General features: G+C 42.1%; 1 protein-coding gene across 2 annotated transcripts in view; it reads right to left on the minus strand.

Moving 5' to 3' along the window:
• Nucleotides 1-1,106: 1,106 nt before the first annotated feature.
• LOC102688412 (aryl hydrocarbon receptor-like) overlaps nt 1,107-15,413 on the minus strand; it is a 34,831-nt gene continuing 20,524 nt past the window's right edge. For both annotated transcript variants that reach the window (XM_069181192.1, XM_069181193.1), the window contains 8 exons: nt 15,087-15,184; nt 14,609-14,698; nt 13,745-13,841; nt 10,623-10,756; nt 8,335-8,537; nt 7,741-7,847; nt 4,855-4,996; nt 1,107-4,220 (listed from right to left, as the gene is read on the minus strand). In XM_069181192.1, the coding sequence (XP_069037293.1) occupies nt 3,464-4,220; nt 4,855-4,996; nt 7,741-7,847; nt 8,335-8,537; nt 10,623-10,756; nt 13,745-13,841; nt 14,609-14,698; nt 15,087-15,184 (1,628 nt within the window). In that variant the 3' untranslated portion in view covers nt 1,107-3,463. The remainder of the gene's footprint in view (nt 4,221-4,854; nt 4,997-7,740; nt 7,848-8,334; nt 8,538-10,622; nt 10,757-13,744; nt 13,842-14,608; nt 14,699-15,086; nt 15,185-15,413) is intronic.

Consider the following 15,413-nt stretch of genomic DNA (forward strand, 5'->3'; position numbering starts at 1 on the left):
GAGAGGATTTCAGAATATGCACGATTTATAACTCAGGAATATTTAATTTATCAACCTCATCCTGTCCTATCACTCTGTAGACCAAATGCTAGCACCAGTTGTATTGGGTACACCCCCCGTTACATTAATTTCCCTTGAAACCCCCTGGAAAGGGAAAATGGAAAGTAGCCAATCCATCTTAACCTGCAGGTGTGTGAAGGTGAAAAGACACCGAAAAACCCCTCTACAGTCAGAGAGCATACAAACCCACCAAATTCAGGTGTGCCAGCCCCAAATTGCCACTGGGCCATCTTACTTTAAACAGACCATCAGCAACGTTTGAATGGTTAAAGAGCTGTCATATACAGTATATGGTGTTAAATGGTTGATCTGGACATTTGTTTTTAAGAAGTTCTGTATCAATACTCTGTGGGCAGTTTAAATTCTTATCATTTGAATATGAAATATAATTCCTTGTAATTTCACTTAAAATTAATTCTCAATTGTAAGTGACCTCAGATGAGGATATCTGCTAAGTAAATAATGGTACTTATTAATAAGCAATTTGAAATTACATCTAATAAATTAGGCATTTCTAATTCATTAAGGACCACACTGTTGTCTATACATACTGTATATTTAACAACAGAAGTGCACAATATGCAATATTAAATGTTTCTTAATCATATTGCCAGTACACTATTTACATGAAACATTTTAAAAAAGAGTTCCACTATTTTAACAATGATTTGTGGTTGGACAACTACAACACAATTCTCTCCAAGTCTTCTCAGGTTTGTCACACAGTGACTCGGAACAGTTTCTTGAAAGTTACAAGTTAACAAGTGGTTCTTTTCAATCCCTGGGCATAGAGGCCTCAGGTTACCAAGAAGAATGTGTTCAGTCTCACTGTTGTTTGTACTGTATCTGCCTTCTTACAAAATGCTGTTACCGTATAAAAAAGGGCTGCTGTAGTTATACAGTTTGCACCCAGTTAAAGGTACTCTGAATATGTCCCTTGTGTTAAAAACATAATCTGCTGTTTCACCCTGAAGTTCAAAACTCTGAAGTTGATGGCTTATTGTAACCCCAGCCTTTTCGCACAAAACAAACAACAAAAAAACTCCTTCACAAAACGTTCTTGTTTAATAATCATCTTGAGATACACGTTAAGCTTAAAGAAAGCCATTCACACCCAAAGAGTGCAAAAGGTTCACAGGTTTAAAAATAAAAACAAACGCAGTTTATTTTGCTAAACTCTGTAGAACCAAACTGAAAGTCACAAAAATGCAAGGACGTTCAGTTTATTTATAAAAATAATATTCTTTCGGCTTTTTTGCCTGCTGTACCTAAAGGGAGAACACAGCAAGGTGATCCCTTCTTACTGTACAAGACTGATATCATTTAGAGCAGCAAATTGCTTACACATTCATTGAAGGCAAAGAGCAAATTGCCTATTTTTTAAAAACACACGGTCATGCATCCCTGTCTGTTACTACAATCTTCTATGTAACGTGCCTGTGATAAGATGGACACATTCACTTTCAGGATTTGCATTTTTACTGTCTAGCACTGTCATCCCTCCTCTTTGTATTTTGACTCTGACTTCTGGAGTTTAAAACTGTGTAGACCATGACATGACACTACACTCGCCTCATTTTACCGCCCTACTTATAGTGCTATGTGCATCATTTACACTTATTTTGACAATTGTGTGAAATTGGTGTGAAATTGCAACACTCCGTTGTACAAACTATGATTATCTTGTATAAGACACTTTGGAGAATAATTTAATGATATGACGAATTGCATTAACATAAAGATGTGCCTGTGAGTCTGTGTGAGATCTCTCACCAGAAACAGCATCTAACTTAAATACATCAAAATAAACCCAACTGAGATCTGGGGAACAGAGTGTCTGACATCAAGCTGAACTGTGAGGGAGGCAATTAAAAGAATAATGACACAGCTATAACAAAATATAGTAATGTAGAGTGTTACAGATATAAGTGTGTACTAAAACCATTCCACAGCAGAGCTCAGGTTGGTAACACAGCTTAGACAAACTCAGGGACAAACAGAAAGGAAAGGACATGTCTCTAGCATTACACTCAAACACCGTGGTGTTTTTTTCAGAGATCAATAAGGAAAGATCAAAATGAGCTCTCTTTGCTCTTTAGTTTTGCATACTAGCCTTTTTGTAATGCTAGGTTTTATGCTGATAATTTTTTATAGAGAATAATCTTGTGATTATTATACCCAGTTATTACTAATTATATTCATATATATACACACATTTCGTGAACCATTAAAAGAGCAAATACAGTGTTTCAAACACTTTGCAAAATTGTTTCTTTCTGTACTCTGCTTGTATCAGATTATTATATAACACAAGACAGAAAAGCAAGGTGTCGTCAAGGTGAAACAAACTACTGGGAACCCTAAGGGGTATCAAATTCTGGTATATTGTACAAACTTTGTAAGAGCAAAATTCATCTGCCTAAGTTAAGTGCATTTAATTGGGTTTGAAGGAAATGGATTTACAAACCTCTATTTACCCATGTATTTATAGAGATTAATATATACAGTACATCCATGCAGGTCTTATAAAATTAATTTAGAAGTGTTGTGACTTTTTAAAACCATCTGTACCTGTAACTATAAGATATTTGCTCCATTATTATGTGCTTTATACTGTCACATTCAAATAGAACAATGACTGATGTTTACAACTGGAGTGTTGTAGCACTTTATAACTATAGAAACAAAGAGCTCTGTGTTTAGGTAGGAGTATCTCCACAGTATGAACTCCACCATGGTCATAAAGCTAACTACAAGTACATCCTACTGTATATTCAATATATAGACATATATTTTTCTACAGTATATGACTTTAGAAAACTACACTGAATTACAAACAATCAGAATGCTCTGATATTACCACACATTTTTCCTAAATAAAGGCAGACATTGTTTAAATGACTAAATCATTATTAAATCATTTTTCAGATCCCTGTTTCAAGACATCCTTTCAGCTGTTCAGCCTCAGGACTTTGTTCTTGACTGGGGTAAAGCTCTCATCAGCCATCAGGATACAGGAACAAGAGTCAAATGCTACTTTTGAGGTATAGTTCCATACAAACCCACATTTTTCCTGCAATAGAAATATTGTGTTCAGATTAAAAAAACAATAAAAAGTTAATTCCTTTTAAATGCTTTTCACAGGATATTGTTGCTAAAGTTGGCCTACAGTACATCTCTGCTGTTCCTGGGTGTGTTGAGAACCTAAAGGAAGAGTTGCAACGCTCCTGTTATTGATAGTCTTTCTTCATGATTTCATGGTTGAATAATCAAGAAACTGGCAAAACTGTTATTAACCTGGAAGGACAGATGGCTTTGAGGAGGACCTCAGTGGGTGTTGGTCCATGGGAGCCCAGGCATCGACAGGCTGAGGAGGTCTGGGATGCCCCCAGCGCGAAGCCTCTTAGCTGGCGAGAGGGGATCTGCAGGATGGGAGTCCTCTGGGGGGAGTGAGTGGCCAAGCTGGCTGCTGGAACGAGGAGGAGGAAGAGGGAGGAGGGCAGCTCTGCTGAGCCAGGGCTTCAGAAAGAACTGTGAGGAGGCGCTCAGTGCTGGAGGGGTCGGTGAGGGGTGCCAAGGACCCAGAGTGGAAGAGGTCTGCGTGCAAGGTCGGAGACAGCGATGGGGAGGTGCCAAGATCAGGGAGTCTGTCACCGCCTTGAGTGGGCTTTCTAGGGTAGCTGGCTTCAACAGCAGGCTCAGGGGAGGATCCCTGTCTCTGGGAGGCGCCAGGGAGCTGAGCCTGGGAGGAGGGCAGGGCTCCCTGCAGCACGAAGTTCAGGAGATCTTCAGGGGCGTCGAAGGCCTGCACCTGGGCGATGGCCTCATCCTGCAGAATGGCGTCCAGATCCTCTTGGCACAGCCCGTAGCGCCATAATAGCTCCCAGATGCTGACCTCTGCGGGGAAATGGGGCCAGGGCTGTGGGCAGGGGCCCTCAGGGGGCCGGTAGATGTAAGGGGGGTTGTCCTGGCTCATACTGTCCCCCACGACATTGGAGTGGAGGTGCCCGCGGGCACGGCACTGCTGCTCCACTTGGTGCAGGAAGGCCCTTGCATCAGGGTGCAGGAAGTCAGTGCTGTCGTACAGCAGAGACTGGCTGTCCGTGGGGAAGCACTCGAGTTTGGCTCTCTTCAGCAGATGCTCCTCTCCCTCAGCATCCCTGTAGGCACAGAGGGAGCATCTCCAATTCATTAAGCACAGGAGGGAGAGGGTGGCACGAGGGGCACTAAGTGCTAAGCAGAACATCACCTCCAATGTGTAATGACTTCCATATAAGACAGAAATTACTTGCAGATTTATCTCCCCACTTCAATATTGATTTAATTAGAGACAGCAATGAAAACATTACAAGGAGGAAAGGGAGAGCTACTCTAATAATTCCTGACGTTTTCTCATTACATGTCGACTCCCACGCACGGTGTTTTGTAATGCTAGGTGAAGTACTTGGAAAACCCCTATGTTGTCTGAAAACACTGACATCACTGAGAAAGGTGAATTACTGGTTTCCTACAGCTACATCTCAAAACAAGTGATTGCAAGCCACCAGAATTAAATATGCTGTCAGAGAAAAAAGTATTCACACCCTCCACAAGTACATAAGTACATAAAGCAATGGTTCCACTAGTGACTATAAACACAGACATGACACTTAAATGTTGGTTGATACATTATTCATCAAAAACATCTTTTGACTCAAATACTACATATAACAGTATTATACTATGGATATTATTCGTAGCATTTTGCGAGCATGAGTCTGTGCACACCCATTCTCGGTGCCAGGCTGTACTCACGTCAGAGGCCTCTGTGTGGCCAGGATGAAGCTGGGCTTTCCATCTTTATAAATTATCCGAGCGATGGCACTGATCCACACCCAGGTGTAGTTCTTGGTCAGCAGACGGAAGACTGTCACCCCACTGCTCCCGGTCTTCATCACTGAAAAACCCAGCTGGGCACATTACTTCCTATACACTGCAGGAAAGCGGCATATAGGCATGGGGAAACATTTATTGTTACATTCCGTGCGCTCTAGTGTTTTTTAGTGTGTTCAGCATCTGTTCTCTTCCTGTTTTTTCCCCCACTTGGTGTTTTTCAACTGAGAATGTACTGTGACCGGGAAGTGAACAGCTGGCATAAAAAAGGCACCACATAGGTTGCTGAACGTTAGGGGTTGCTGAATCGTGTCTCTTCCAGTCTTGGTCCTCCTAGGTGACAGGTGAGTAAACGCAAAATGGCACCATTACTGTTGTTATAAAATTTAGAAATCGGCAATGCTTTTTTTATCTCTTTTCCAGCCCCATTTAGCAATCTGTAACTACTTTTCAAGAGATCTATTTGTGGTATCTCCACCCAAATGTCCTGATCAAAACTCTCCTATGCTTGGTTTTGGTTTTGCACTTAGCCCTTGATTAGTTGATTTATGTTAGGCTGTTCTGCACATCATATTTACCTTTTCCGTACTTCTGTTTCTTTTAATATTTATTCAGTTGCTTGTTATTGTATTCTAATGACATATCTGCAGTTACTGTCTTTGAATGCCTCCTGGTTTCCAGAAACATCTTGGCTCAGTGCTCTAGCCCTCACACCTTTATAAGCATTGTTTCAAAATGTATCATAGCTAATAATCTCAGGACCCCAGCACAAGTCGGAGTGTTGGGCAGTGGGAACATTGTCACCTGGTGATCAAAATACAGTATATGATGACAAAGACGATGCTGAAAGTTAAAAAAAAGAGAATAGGAAAAAAATGACAAAGAGTAAAGTGCAAAATGTGAAAACAGAAAACCAAAACAGTGAAATCACCCTGGAAGGTCTCCCCTGTGTGCTGATTTCAGCACCTTTTGACACAGGGCAGGATTTCAAAGTTATCCTGAAACTACAAGACTGAACATTGTACCTCCACTAAGTAAAATCTGAGATGATATGACCAGCAGGCACATTGAAAGACTCCCTTTTACTCCCAGATACTGGCATCAGCTGTTAACGGAGAGAGTGAGCTGTATTACCTTCCTTTAGGAAAGGCCTATGAAAATCAGTGGGATCAAAATGATTGGAAAATGAACCAGAAAATTAAAGCAGAATCGAACATATCTACAAAGCAGAAAGAAATAATAAAGCACTTGAGAATCATTTAAGTTTGGGGATTCACTAAAGAAAGGGATTGGACTTTTAAGCCCTGCAAGGCCAGGTGGGAATTCTATCACTGACTTCAATCACTGCCAGGAAAGGCCGCCTCCCTCCACCGCACCCTTGAAGGAATGCTGACAACAGGAAGCCTATTCTGAGTAGCCGTGAACAGGAGGATTTTCCTGTCAAGGGCTCTACCGGACATTCCTGACCAAGGGTTTGCGAGGGACTCAGTGACAACTTCACTTCCTCCCACAGAAAAAGCTGGAACCCCCCGCAGCGCCAGGGAGACGCATGGCCCACCCCCAGGTTCCGGGGGCCTCCAGACTTCTCGCCCAAGGGGCACGTTGAATAAATCTGCCCTGTTAGTGCTGCCCGTGAGGCCACGTGCATCTCTTGTATTTTCAAAGCTATCACTTCATACGCACTGGCTTTAAAAATACTGGTGATCAGAACTGGACGGACTTGTAGAACACCCAGAATTGGAACATGCCGATCTCAAAGAGGATTTGTCATTCCTGACTCTCAGGGCAGGGAGTTCCTGTGCCTTTCGGATTCTGGGCTAACTAGCTGTTAAATACAGAAGGCCAGGTGCATAAATAAAGGGCAGCTGCAGAGCAAGCATTCTGAAATACGCAGTAACGAGAACTCGGGTAGAATGAATAGCAGAAGAGACCAGAAGACGCAGGGCATCTGTAAGCACCCACTGAATAAAATATATCACTATTGTCCCAAACACACTTTCATTTGTTTAATCCAATCCAGCATTCAATAAAGTGGGACAAAATGAACGGTTTTTCTGGGCCTCAATGTTTTCTTTGGTTTATATACATAAGATTTAATTTTCAAACAACCACTGTTAACAACTTGGGGAAAAAAAACATGTACTGTAGTCCCTAAGAGCAAGGCTGTAGAACTGACCCAGACCCAGCACAAAGTTATACCATTTGTGCCAGTGAGAAACACAACCTAAGCTGCCACAAGGACCAGGTCTGTAGGAGTCCTTCATGTACGAGACAGCATTTGTAAAAGTCAAGGTTTAAGCAGTCAATTACTGGGGAGCACAGTTACCTTAGGAAAAGCATAGAAAGGTCTAGTAAAGCAGATACAAACTGTCGGCAATCATGGTGATGTAAAGAGCATAGACAGAAGATCAAGGAGATTCTAGCCTTGAATTCAGATGAAAAAAAGCAGTTTAAAGCTCTTCACTCTAGTACAAGCTTTGTATGTTTGCCCTTTTTTTGCATTCAAAAAAACTCCATGTCACTTCCTCTATTTCATAACACCATGCGTGATTAAGATAAATATTAATTTTAGCTTTGCACACCCGCACTGCCTTGGAGCTGGAGTATACTACTTTGAAAATGAGCACTACCGCTTATGATCAATGGCCCGTGCAGGAAAGTGGTGTGACCGAGGGAAGAAAGCAGTGCTCAGAGAACAGCTTTGACAAAGGGCTGCGACTCCTGCAGTTGAAACAGGCAGGTTTAGGAAAAGATCCTTGTCAGAAAGGTAGAGGGTCATTCCTAGAGATATGTGCTTTGCACACTCACACTTGATATGGCCCTCAGCACAGTAGACCAAATCTTCAAAATGGATGTAGAAATATCCCGTTTGTGATTTCAGCTCCGTCTCATTCCAGCCCAGGATTGTCTTCCCTCTAGAAAGAAAAGTACAACTCTAATCATCAGTCCAATGTAACACATGGGAGGCTGAAATAATACACTCCATAGACAAACTAAAGTCACGTAGTTGATTGTAACTGCTGTTGCAGCTAAAACCTAGCTAAAGTGACCCTTAAGATCCACCTTCCTCAGGTATCCAAAGTCTCTTTAAATTCTCTGTACTTTAAGACCAGTGGAGATCGCTTAACCTTTTATCCTCAGGCATTCAGTGGCGGATTAAGAACCCTAGAACTGCCAGACTGGCAGGACCAGAGATGACAATGCTTGTTCAGGAGTGACTGCAACATGGTTTACAGCTGACACACCTTTAAAAAGATCTTCACTGTAGAAATGGCTGATAATGAAAGACTCGTAAAGAATAATAAGGTTTGGTTTATTCCGGTGGTGCAGAAAGTCCAATACAGTCTGCACTCGACTGCTCCACAACGTTCTGAGAAGCAGAAAGCTGGACTCGACACTCACTTGTTGTCCATCTCGATAGGGCGGAAGTCCAGCTCGTGTTTAGTGCGGAAATTCAGGTTCCTTGTGCGGATCTCCACGATGGCGGGCAGGTGAACGGGCACAGCGATGGCAAACAGGGCAATCTGGGCTGGGTTCTCCTGTCCACCTGCAGCCTGATCTCCAAACTCCTGCAGAGGCCTCAGCTTGCCCTGGACCTGCAGGGTCTGAGGACAGATAGGTTGGGGTGGAGGGATTGAGACGGGGGCAGGCAGGGAGTGGGCAGCGCTCTACTGGCAATCTGGTCAAGAAAGTACGCCATCCAGTTTTCATCACCACTCATCAATTCATTTTCTAACTGCTTTTTCCAAAACAGGGTGCAGAGGAGCTGGAGCCTGTATCAGCAAGCCAGTCCATCGCAGGCCAGATGGACACACTCACACCGGGACCAGTATTCCTAGACGTTAATTAACCTACAGATATGTTTTTGGACTGTGGGAGGAAACCGGAGCACCCGGAGAAAAATGCAGGCAAACATGGGGAGAACAAACAAACTCCAATCACACAGTAGCCCAGGACCGAAACTGAACCAGACCTGCCAGCACAACCAGTAATGGTAAGCAGTACACCACAGCGCCACACACTTTCAATCACCAAGACCCGTAAATATAAAAAATTACTGAATATCACAGATGAAGTCTGAAGTTCAAATCCCACAATATTTGTAGCTGGTGGAATAAAACCACACAGTTCTCCGGCTTGACCTAGCAACCTTTTAAGCCATGGTGTAAATATTGCACCTCCTTCTTCTTTACAAAACCTAAAATATGTCAAGGTAACATTTCTGGTTCCAGATTTTTAGGAGAACCTAATTCAGTAAATGCACTGGAAACTGTTGCATTCACCCAACTGCCCCTGCACATGAACTGAATGAAGTGTCTTTTGCAAAAGGAACAAGACGCAGAGACAGTCGATGGAACGAACTCATGTTCAACACATTTTAGACCAAGATCAGATGACAGTGTGACTGTCCTGAATTGGTTCCCTAGACTCACCAATAGATGGCACTAAACTGATACCTCATGCAGTGATCTCAGTAGTATTGGATGAAAAGAAAAGTCACTAAATACAAGTCACTGTAAAATAAGACTTAGCTGTTGACTGTCTGTCTTCAGGGCAATGGAATGATAGCCAGATACTTCAGAACTTTCACTGAAATGTCTGCATTATGACCATTAATTTTTACAGTGGCAAAACTGAACAAAATAGGCCGCAAAACTACTGCTGTCCAGCCAAGATCTGGGTTCAGAAATGTGGATTTGAAGGAAAGCAGACAACACTACAGAGAACAGAAGAACTAGTGTTTACTTGTTTTTCATGTACAGTAGAATGAACTGCCTTGCACTTCACAGGTGCACTGTCAGGTTGACAAATGTTCTGATGTTAAGCCTGGGCAAAATAAACTCTTTCTTTTACACAAATGTATAAATACTGGGAATGAAGCCTTTCATTGTCAGACTAGTTTTCAGTTCATCTTTGAAGCTCTTCAACTGACAGATTGGAAAAAATGACTCTTTCACTGTTCACCTGAGATGCCATTCTGTCAAAATTCTTCTTTAATATGAAACTTACAAACTATGCAAAATGCACATTTACATGAAAGAAAAGTGCAGATTAAAAATTAAATGGTAGTAAGCCAGGTCAATAAGCTTTAACACTCTACTTTAAAAGACATCTGTTGATTGCAAGCATTTCAATGGAAAATGGGACAAGACTATTAGTAGAAACTTTAGGACATGCTACAGGACTGTGCACTGCACAGACTCATTGGAGGACTACACAACCTGAACACAGCTATTTCTTGGCCCAGGAACTTTGCAATCACTAAATTAACCAATAGGTAGTGTTCATTCCTCTAGACTAGAAATCCCAAATAAATACCTGATGGGAGACAGTGTGTTTTGTGGGGCTCTAACTTCACAGTAGATGCTAAACCAAAGTTCTTTGTGAGATCTTTAAAGTACCCCTAGCACTATTTGAAAACTCGAAGCACTATTCTCCAGTTCATGAAGTCTTAATCTGTCCGAACAATTTAGCAGACCAAAAAAGTGCTCCTTTACCCAGATAATCTCTAACAAAGTTGAGCAGCTGGTATAAGAAAAGCTGCTGCCCACCACCTCAGAGAGAGATGTGCTTCAGTGGTGGATTAAGTGAGCCTCCCTCCACCTAGCAAACACTTTGAAATCCTTCAAGAAGAAGACCACCGTATAATTCGAGAGGCTTGAATCTGTTTAATAAAAGGGGCTGCTCACCAGAAAGCCGGAGACACAGTCCAGCAGGCAGCGCATTCTGCACACAAAACTGCGGTCCACACAGCTCTGGGTCTTCAGGCTAGGGTGGTCTGGAGCAGACTGGGCCGGCAAGCCTCCACAGCTGCCTTGGTCTCCTGTCCAAATGACAAAACATCAAGCAAACAAGAAGAAAAAAACGCTGCACAAGTGCAACACATTGTCACAGTGGTTCCTACATGGTGTATGTGGTTCCTACATGCTTTCTAAATCTCATGGTGTCAAATAATGAAGGAAGCAACTCAGTCTGTATGGGCCTCAGAATTTCAGCTCTGCTGGAATGAAAACCAAGAAGAGGCAGGTGGTCTCGAACAGCAAGCTTACACATGGTGCTGGAGAATGTGAATCAGAGCTGGCATGCGTATTCTCCTTACATATATGAGATGGTAAAGCCCATTGTACATCAACATAAACATTTTTAGAAAATAATAATACGCAAAAGGGAAAATGAAGCAAGGGGAAGGTATTTCCATGGCGTACAGGTGGAGCTCCATGGCTCAGGTGTTGCCAGATTGAATCTGGGGCATGCTGCTGCCCAGTCTGTGGCCAGGATTTCCAAGCAGCCGAGTTCAAAAGGGGAAAGAATTAGTCAGCCAGGGCTGCCTCAGCTTTCCAGCAAACTGCTCCACCTGAGACGTGCTGGGCGCCACGGCTTGCAGTGATGTTACAGAGCGATTAGATGCTCCTCTGATCAGGTTTGCCCTCCCATTAGGAGATGTGGAGATTGCTACGTGTCAGTTTCAAAGAGCAAATGGCTCTGCAGGTGGCTATGTCGCAGTAGCACATCTGTGTCATTTTCCATCCCTTAAAAAAAAACTGGCCAAATCACATTAACACATAAAATGAAAATAATAGAGACGGGGTGGGGGGAGTCTATCTGCAACAAGTTACAAGCAATGTTATTGAAGAAGATATGCATTATCTTTCACACATTTGGGAATGTGATATTTGGATCAATTATCTAGTAACTAGGAACCAACAAAGTAGAAGGTATGCTTTGCAAACCTTTGAATTCCCTACAGAATGTTGTGTCAGATTACAGGCTTGTTTAAAGGCACACTTGGTCTGGCTTGGGTGTCCAGGTGTTAATGGTTGAATTTTACTCCAGCTCTGAATCTGAAAGTTCACCCACATTTGTTCTAATTCATTCTACTTACAGTATACTTAAATGTGAGCTTTCCTTTCACGACGCCTAGATGCCAGCTGCTTCTCAATTTCAAACAACTCCCAGTGAGATAGGTGTATCGCATTTCCTTTCAACAGGTTCAAAACAATGTAAGACCATTCATTGCTTTTTTTCTTTTTCAGACTTTGAAACCTTAGCACACAGAGACTAGGTTTTTGATGTTTTCCTTTCTTTGTTAAATTACTCAGAAATTACTGTTCTGCTTTTTCTCCATTGTATTTTTTTCCTTATGTAAGTTATGTTGTGCTGTCTCTTTTAGGTAGAGCTAGAGATACAAAATTGAGGGTGCCCTGTGTCTGCACTTTACCATGCGTCTACTGACTTTCTCCAAGATGCCTTCTCAAACAGTGGTAACTAAACTCCACAAAAAGGTATTGTATTCATGAAATGAAACTCAAAATTCAAGGAGAGCATCTAGATAAGTTCTAATTACAGCTTGGAAGGAGGATCATGAAACAAAACATGACCTGATTATAATCTACCCGTGTGACCAACCAATGAGTATTGTATAGCCCTTGTGGTATCCTGTTTGTTCACATTCAAATGAGCCAAAGACTCTTTCTCAATCTGTAGTTTATAGAACTCTCCGTAAGAGTGTAGGGAAGACATTTCAGGCCATCAATCAGTGAGAGACAGAAACAAGCTCATTCTGAAAAAAGCGAGCTGTCACTTTGCTATCAGAACATTCTTTTCATTCTTTCCTTCACTCTCCACCTGTAGTGTCACTGGTTTCAGTTAAAAAATGACAGCAAAGCGAGGCAGCTTGTGTTAGCAAACCTCCTTGGGACTGCTGAATGCGAACTCGAGTGATCCTTCATACTGTATGCTTGGTCCAGATTCAGATTTTCAAAATAATTCAAAAACAAAAACCTGAAACAGTCCTTAATGCATGCAAATGATTGCAGAAGCTCTGTTTTTTTATTATTGATTCTCATAGCAAAGTGACAATCATGAGGTACAGATATTTTAACCCCTGAAATATGCTGATCAAGCCAAACCTTGCAAAACTACCAGTGTCAGAGCTACTGTATGTACATTCAAGAGCCCTACAAATCTGCATACTGTAGGTGCATTCACCTCACAGTACACACAACTATTTTGCAAAAACTCCCATAGTTTCACTGCAAAGTACATAAAATGTCACTGTAAGCATGCATTGGTGCTTCAGTAGCACATCCACGCTTGTGAATACTTGTTTTCCAATCAAGTCATGGCTGTTGCTTTTATGTCTGGAACCAAACAGGTAGAACAAGCTTGTTCCTGTTTTTGCTACATGTTAATCCACCACAGGAACTTTTTCAAGTTGCTATTTAAAGAAAAATCCTTTAGCACTGCTGCAAACCTTTGAGTAAGCAATAGTAGTCATTTTATTGAATATCCTAAAATGCGTGAAGTTCTTTTGAAAACGCTCCCACATTTATCAATTGATGTAGAAATCAGTAATTTAGATATGAGGCTTTATTCCTTGGAGTTTAAAAATGCACAGATGGATCCTATTTGAACTGATCACATGAAACCTTTTAGTTCTGTAACAGAATCAAATATTAAAGAATGCATCTTCTAAAGCTCTCTGTGGATAACAAACTCTTGTGCTGCCGTCACAGATGTCACATCTCTGTATTTCTGCCGAAAAGCATGACTTCCACAGCTTTCACATCCCTCTGGCTTGCAGCAGTACTTTTCAATCAAAACGCAGGGGGTGGCGAACAGTCACAAACAGCACCGGGAACAGAAATGACAACATTTACTTTCTTCCGTGTGGACAAATTCATGTGTGCATGGAGTTTGACAAAATTGCAGGTTTTTGCTAATCATTGCAAGAGCTTCTACTTGTGCCCCTGCAGCTCGGTCAGTCGTGCAGAACGGAGACAACACGCCCGTGGTACTGAAGGAGTCCTACCTGGGTCCACTGGGAGGTCCAGCGTCAGCTGTCTGTCAAACTCCACCCGGTCTTCCGTGTGGATGAGTTTGAAGATGGTCTGGTTGATGACATCACTCTGAAAGGCAAGGCTGGGCCATCACAGAGAAGCCCACACTAACAGATACCATCACTGCATCGCCCTCTTCGGAGCAAAGAGAGCCACCCTGATCGCTGTGCGCGGCTGCAAGCGTGGGTCATGCTTCCTCACGAGAAGCATCAGGAATATGGCTTTTAAAGGCGCTATACCAAATACACTTTATTACTAGAAACACTTCGGAGAAACATTTAGATCTTAAAGGCGTCTTACAGCTGACCACCTGTGATCAGGTGTAAATCACCGTCTTCAAGTCCTTTAAACCTTATTTTCATTCTTTTATCAATTTAATAAACATAAAAATGTCTGCACAAACACACGTCTTGCCCTTGATCCAGATGAACATATTTGCCCTGATTCTGTCAAGATTAAAAACAAGATTTTCTTTCTGGCTGAGGTTATGCATTTTTAGGTCTAAGCACATCAGCTGAATTGAGCATTCAGTCGCTTGTGTTTGCTTATTCACTCACAATCACAAATGGAATTTAAAAGGATGTGCACTTGATCTTGAAAACAGGAGTTGTTGTCTCTACACAAAAGATAGTGGGTGTCTGGAGCAAGTTGCCCATTCCTGTTGTAGAAGCTGATCCTTTGCAATAAACATCTGGTTGGGTTCCTGTGATTAAGTACTGTAGTTACTATAAACCAAGACATATTCTAACATATTATTAATCACTCTCCTTATATTTACAATCTTAAATTTAAAAAGTGGAAAATCACACCAATATACCTGGCACCAGGCACCATACCTGGTAGTATCCGAGGTGATCCTGGATGTTGTGGGAGGTGTAAAATACAGTGCCATCTCCGGTCACGACCAGTACAAAGCCATTCAGCGCCTGGAGACAACAGGGGTGGGGGGCATTTGCGAAATGTGTAACACAGATCACAGATCATTGTTTTCAACAGCTCTACTCGCAGGATGACTGGATGTCAGCAGGGTGACCCTAGATATCTGCAACCCACCCAGGATGTGGGTCAGCCTGCTTTGAGCAAGACCGAACTTGTAACACAAGCGCCTGTAAATGGATTTCAGTTCCCCTGCATTTACAAGTTGATGCACAGTTTGAATCAAGCATATTCATGGTTCATAGCAATGGATGCTATATTTTCCACCAAACTTTAACGTAATCCCATTCCTAAATCTCCCTTCCAATAAAGGCTTTCTCTTTCAATACTCTTTCCCCAGGACTTACACTGTCTGCCCAATCCCACCCCATTGTGTACCTGGAGCATGAGCTCTCCCTCTGGGACCCCTGTGGTGGGTGGTGCTGTCCCCTGCTGGCTGTTGGGTGAATGGCCGGTTTGCGATTTCTGAAGGGTATCTGAAGAGCAAGCAGATAATAAAGAATCTGATAAATAATCCTTACAACACGACAGATACAGAGTGCAGTCTTTGTGAAACACGTTAACATGCTGTTCCACCAATAAGAAAACATCCAAATTAAGTCTTCATGTTTCATATACAGTTACCACATATCCTGTATCTAACAGTAGGCCTTGCAAGGTTAGCAGGGGTATCTTACAAAATGTAAAATTGAACTACTAGTTTTT

This window comes from Lepisosteus oculatus, chromosome 20 (assembly GCF_040954835.1).
Source record: "Lepisosteus oculatus isolate fLepOcu1 chromosome 20, fLepOcu1.hap2, whole genome shotgun sequence".
In the NCBI taxonomy this organism is placed as follows: domain Eukaryota; kingdom Metazoa; phylum Chordata; class Actinopteri; order Semionotiformes; family Lepisosteidae; genus Lepisosteus; species Lepisosteus oculatus.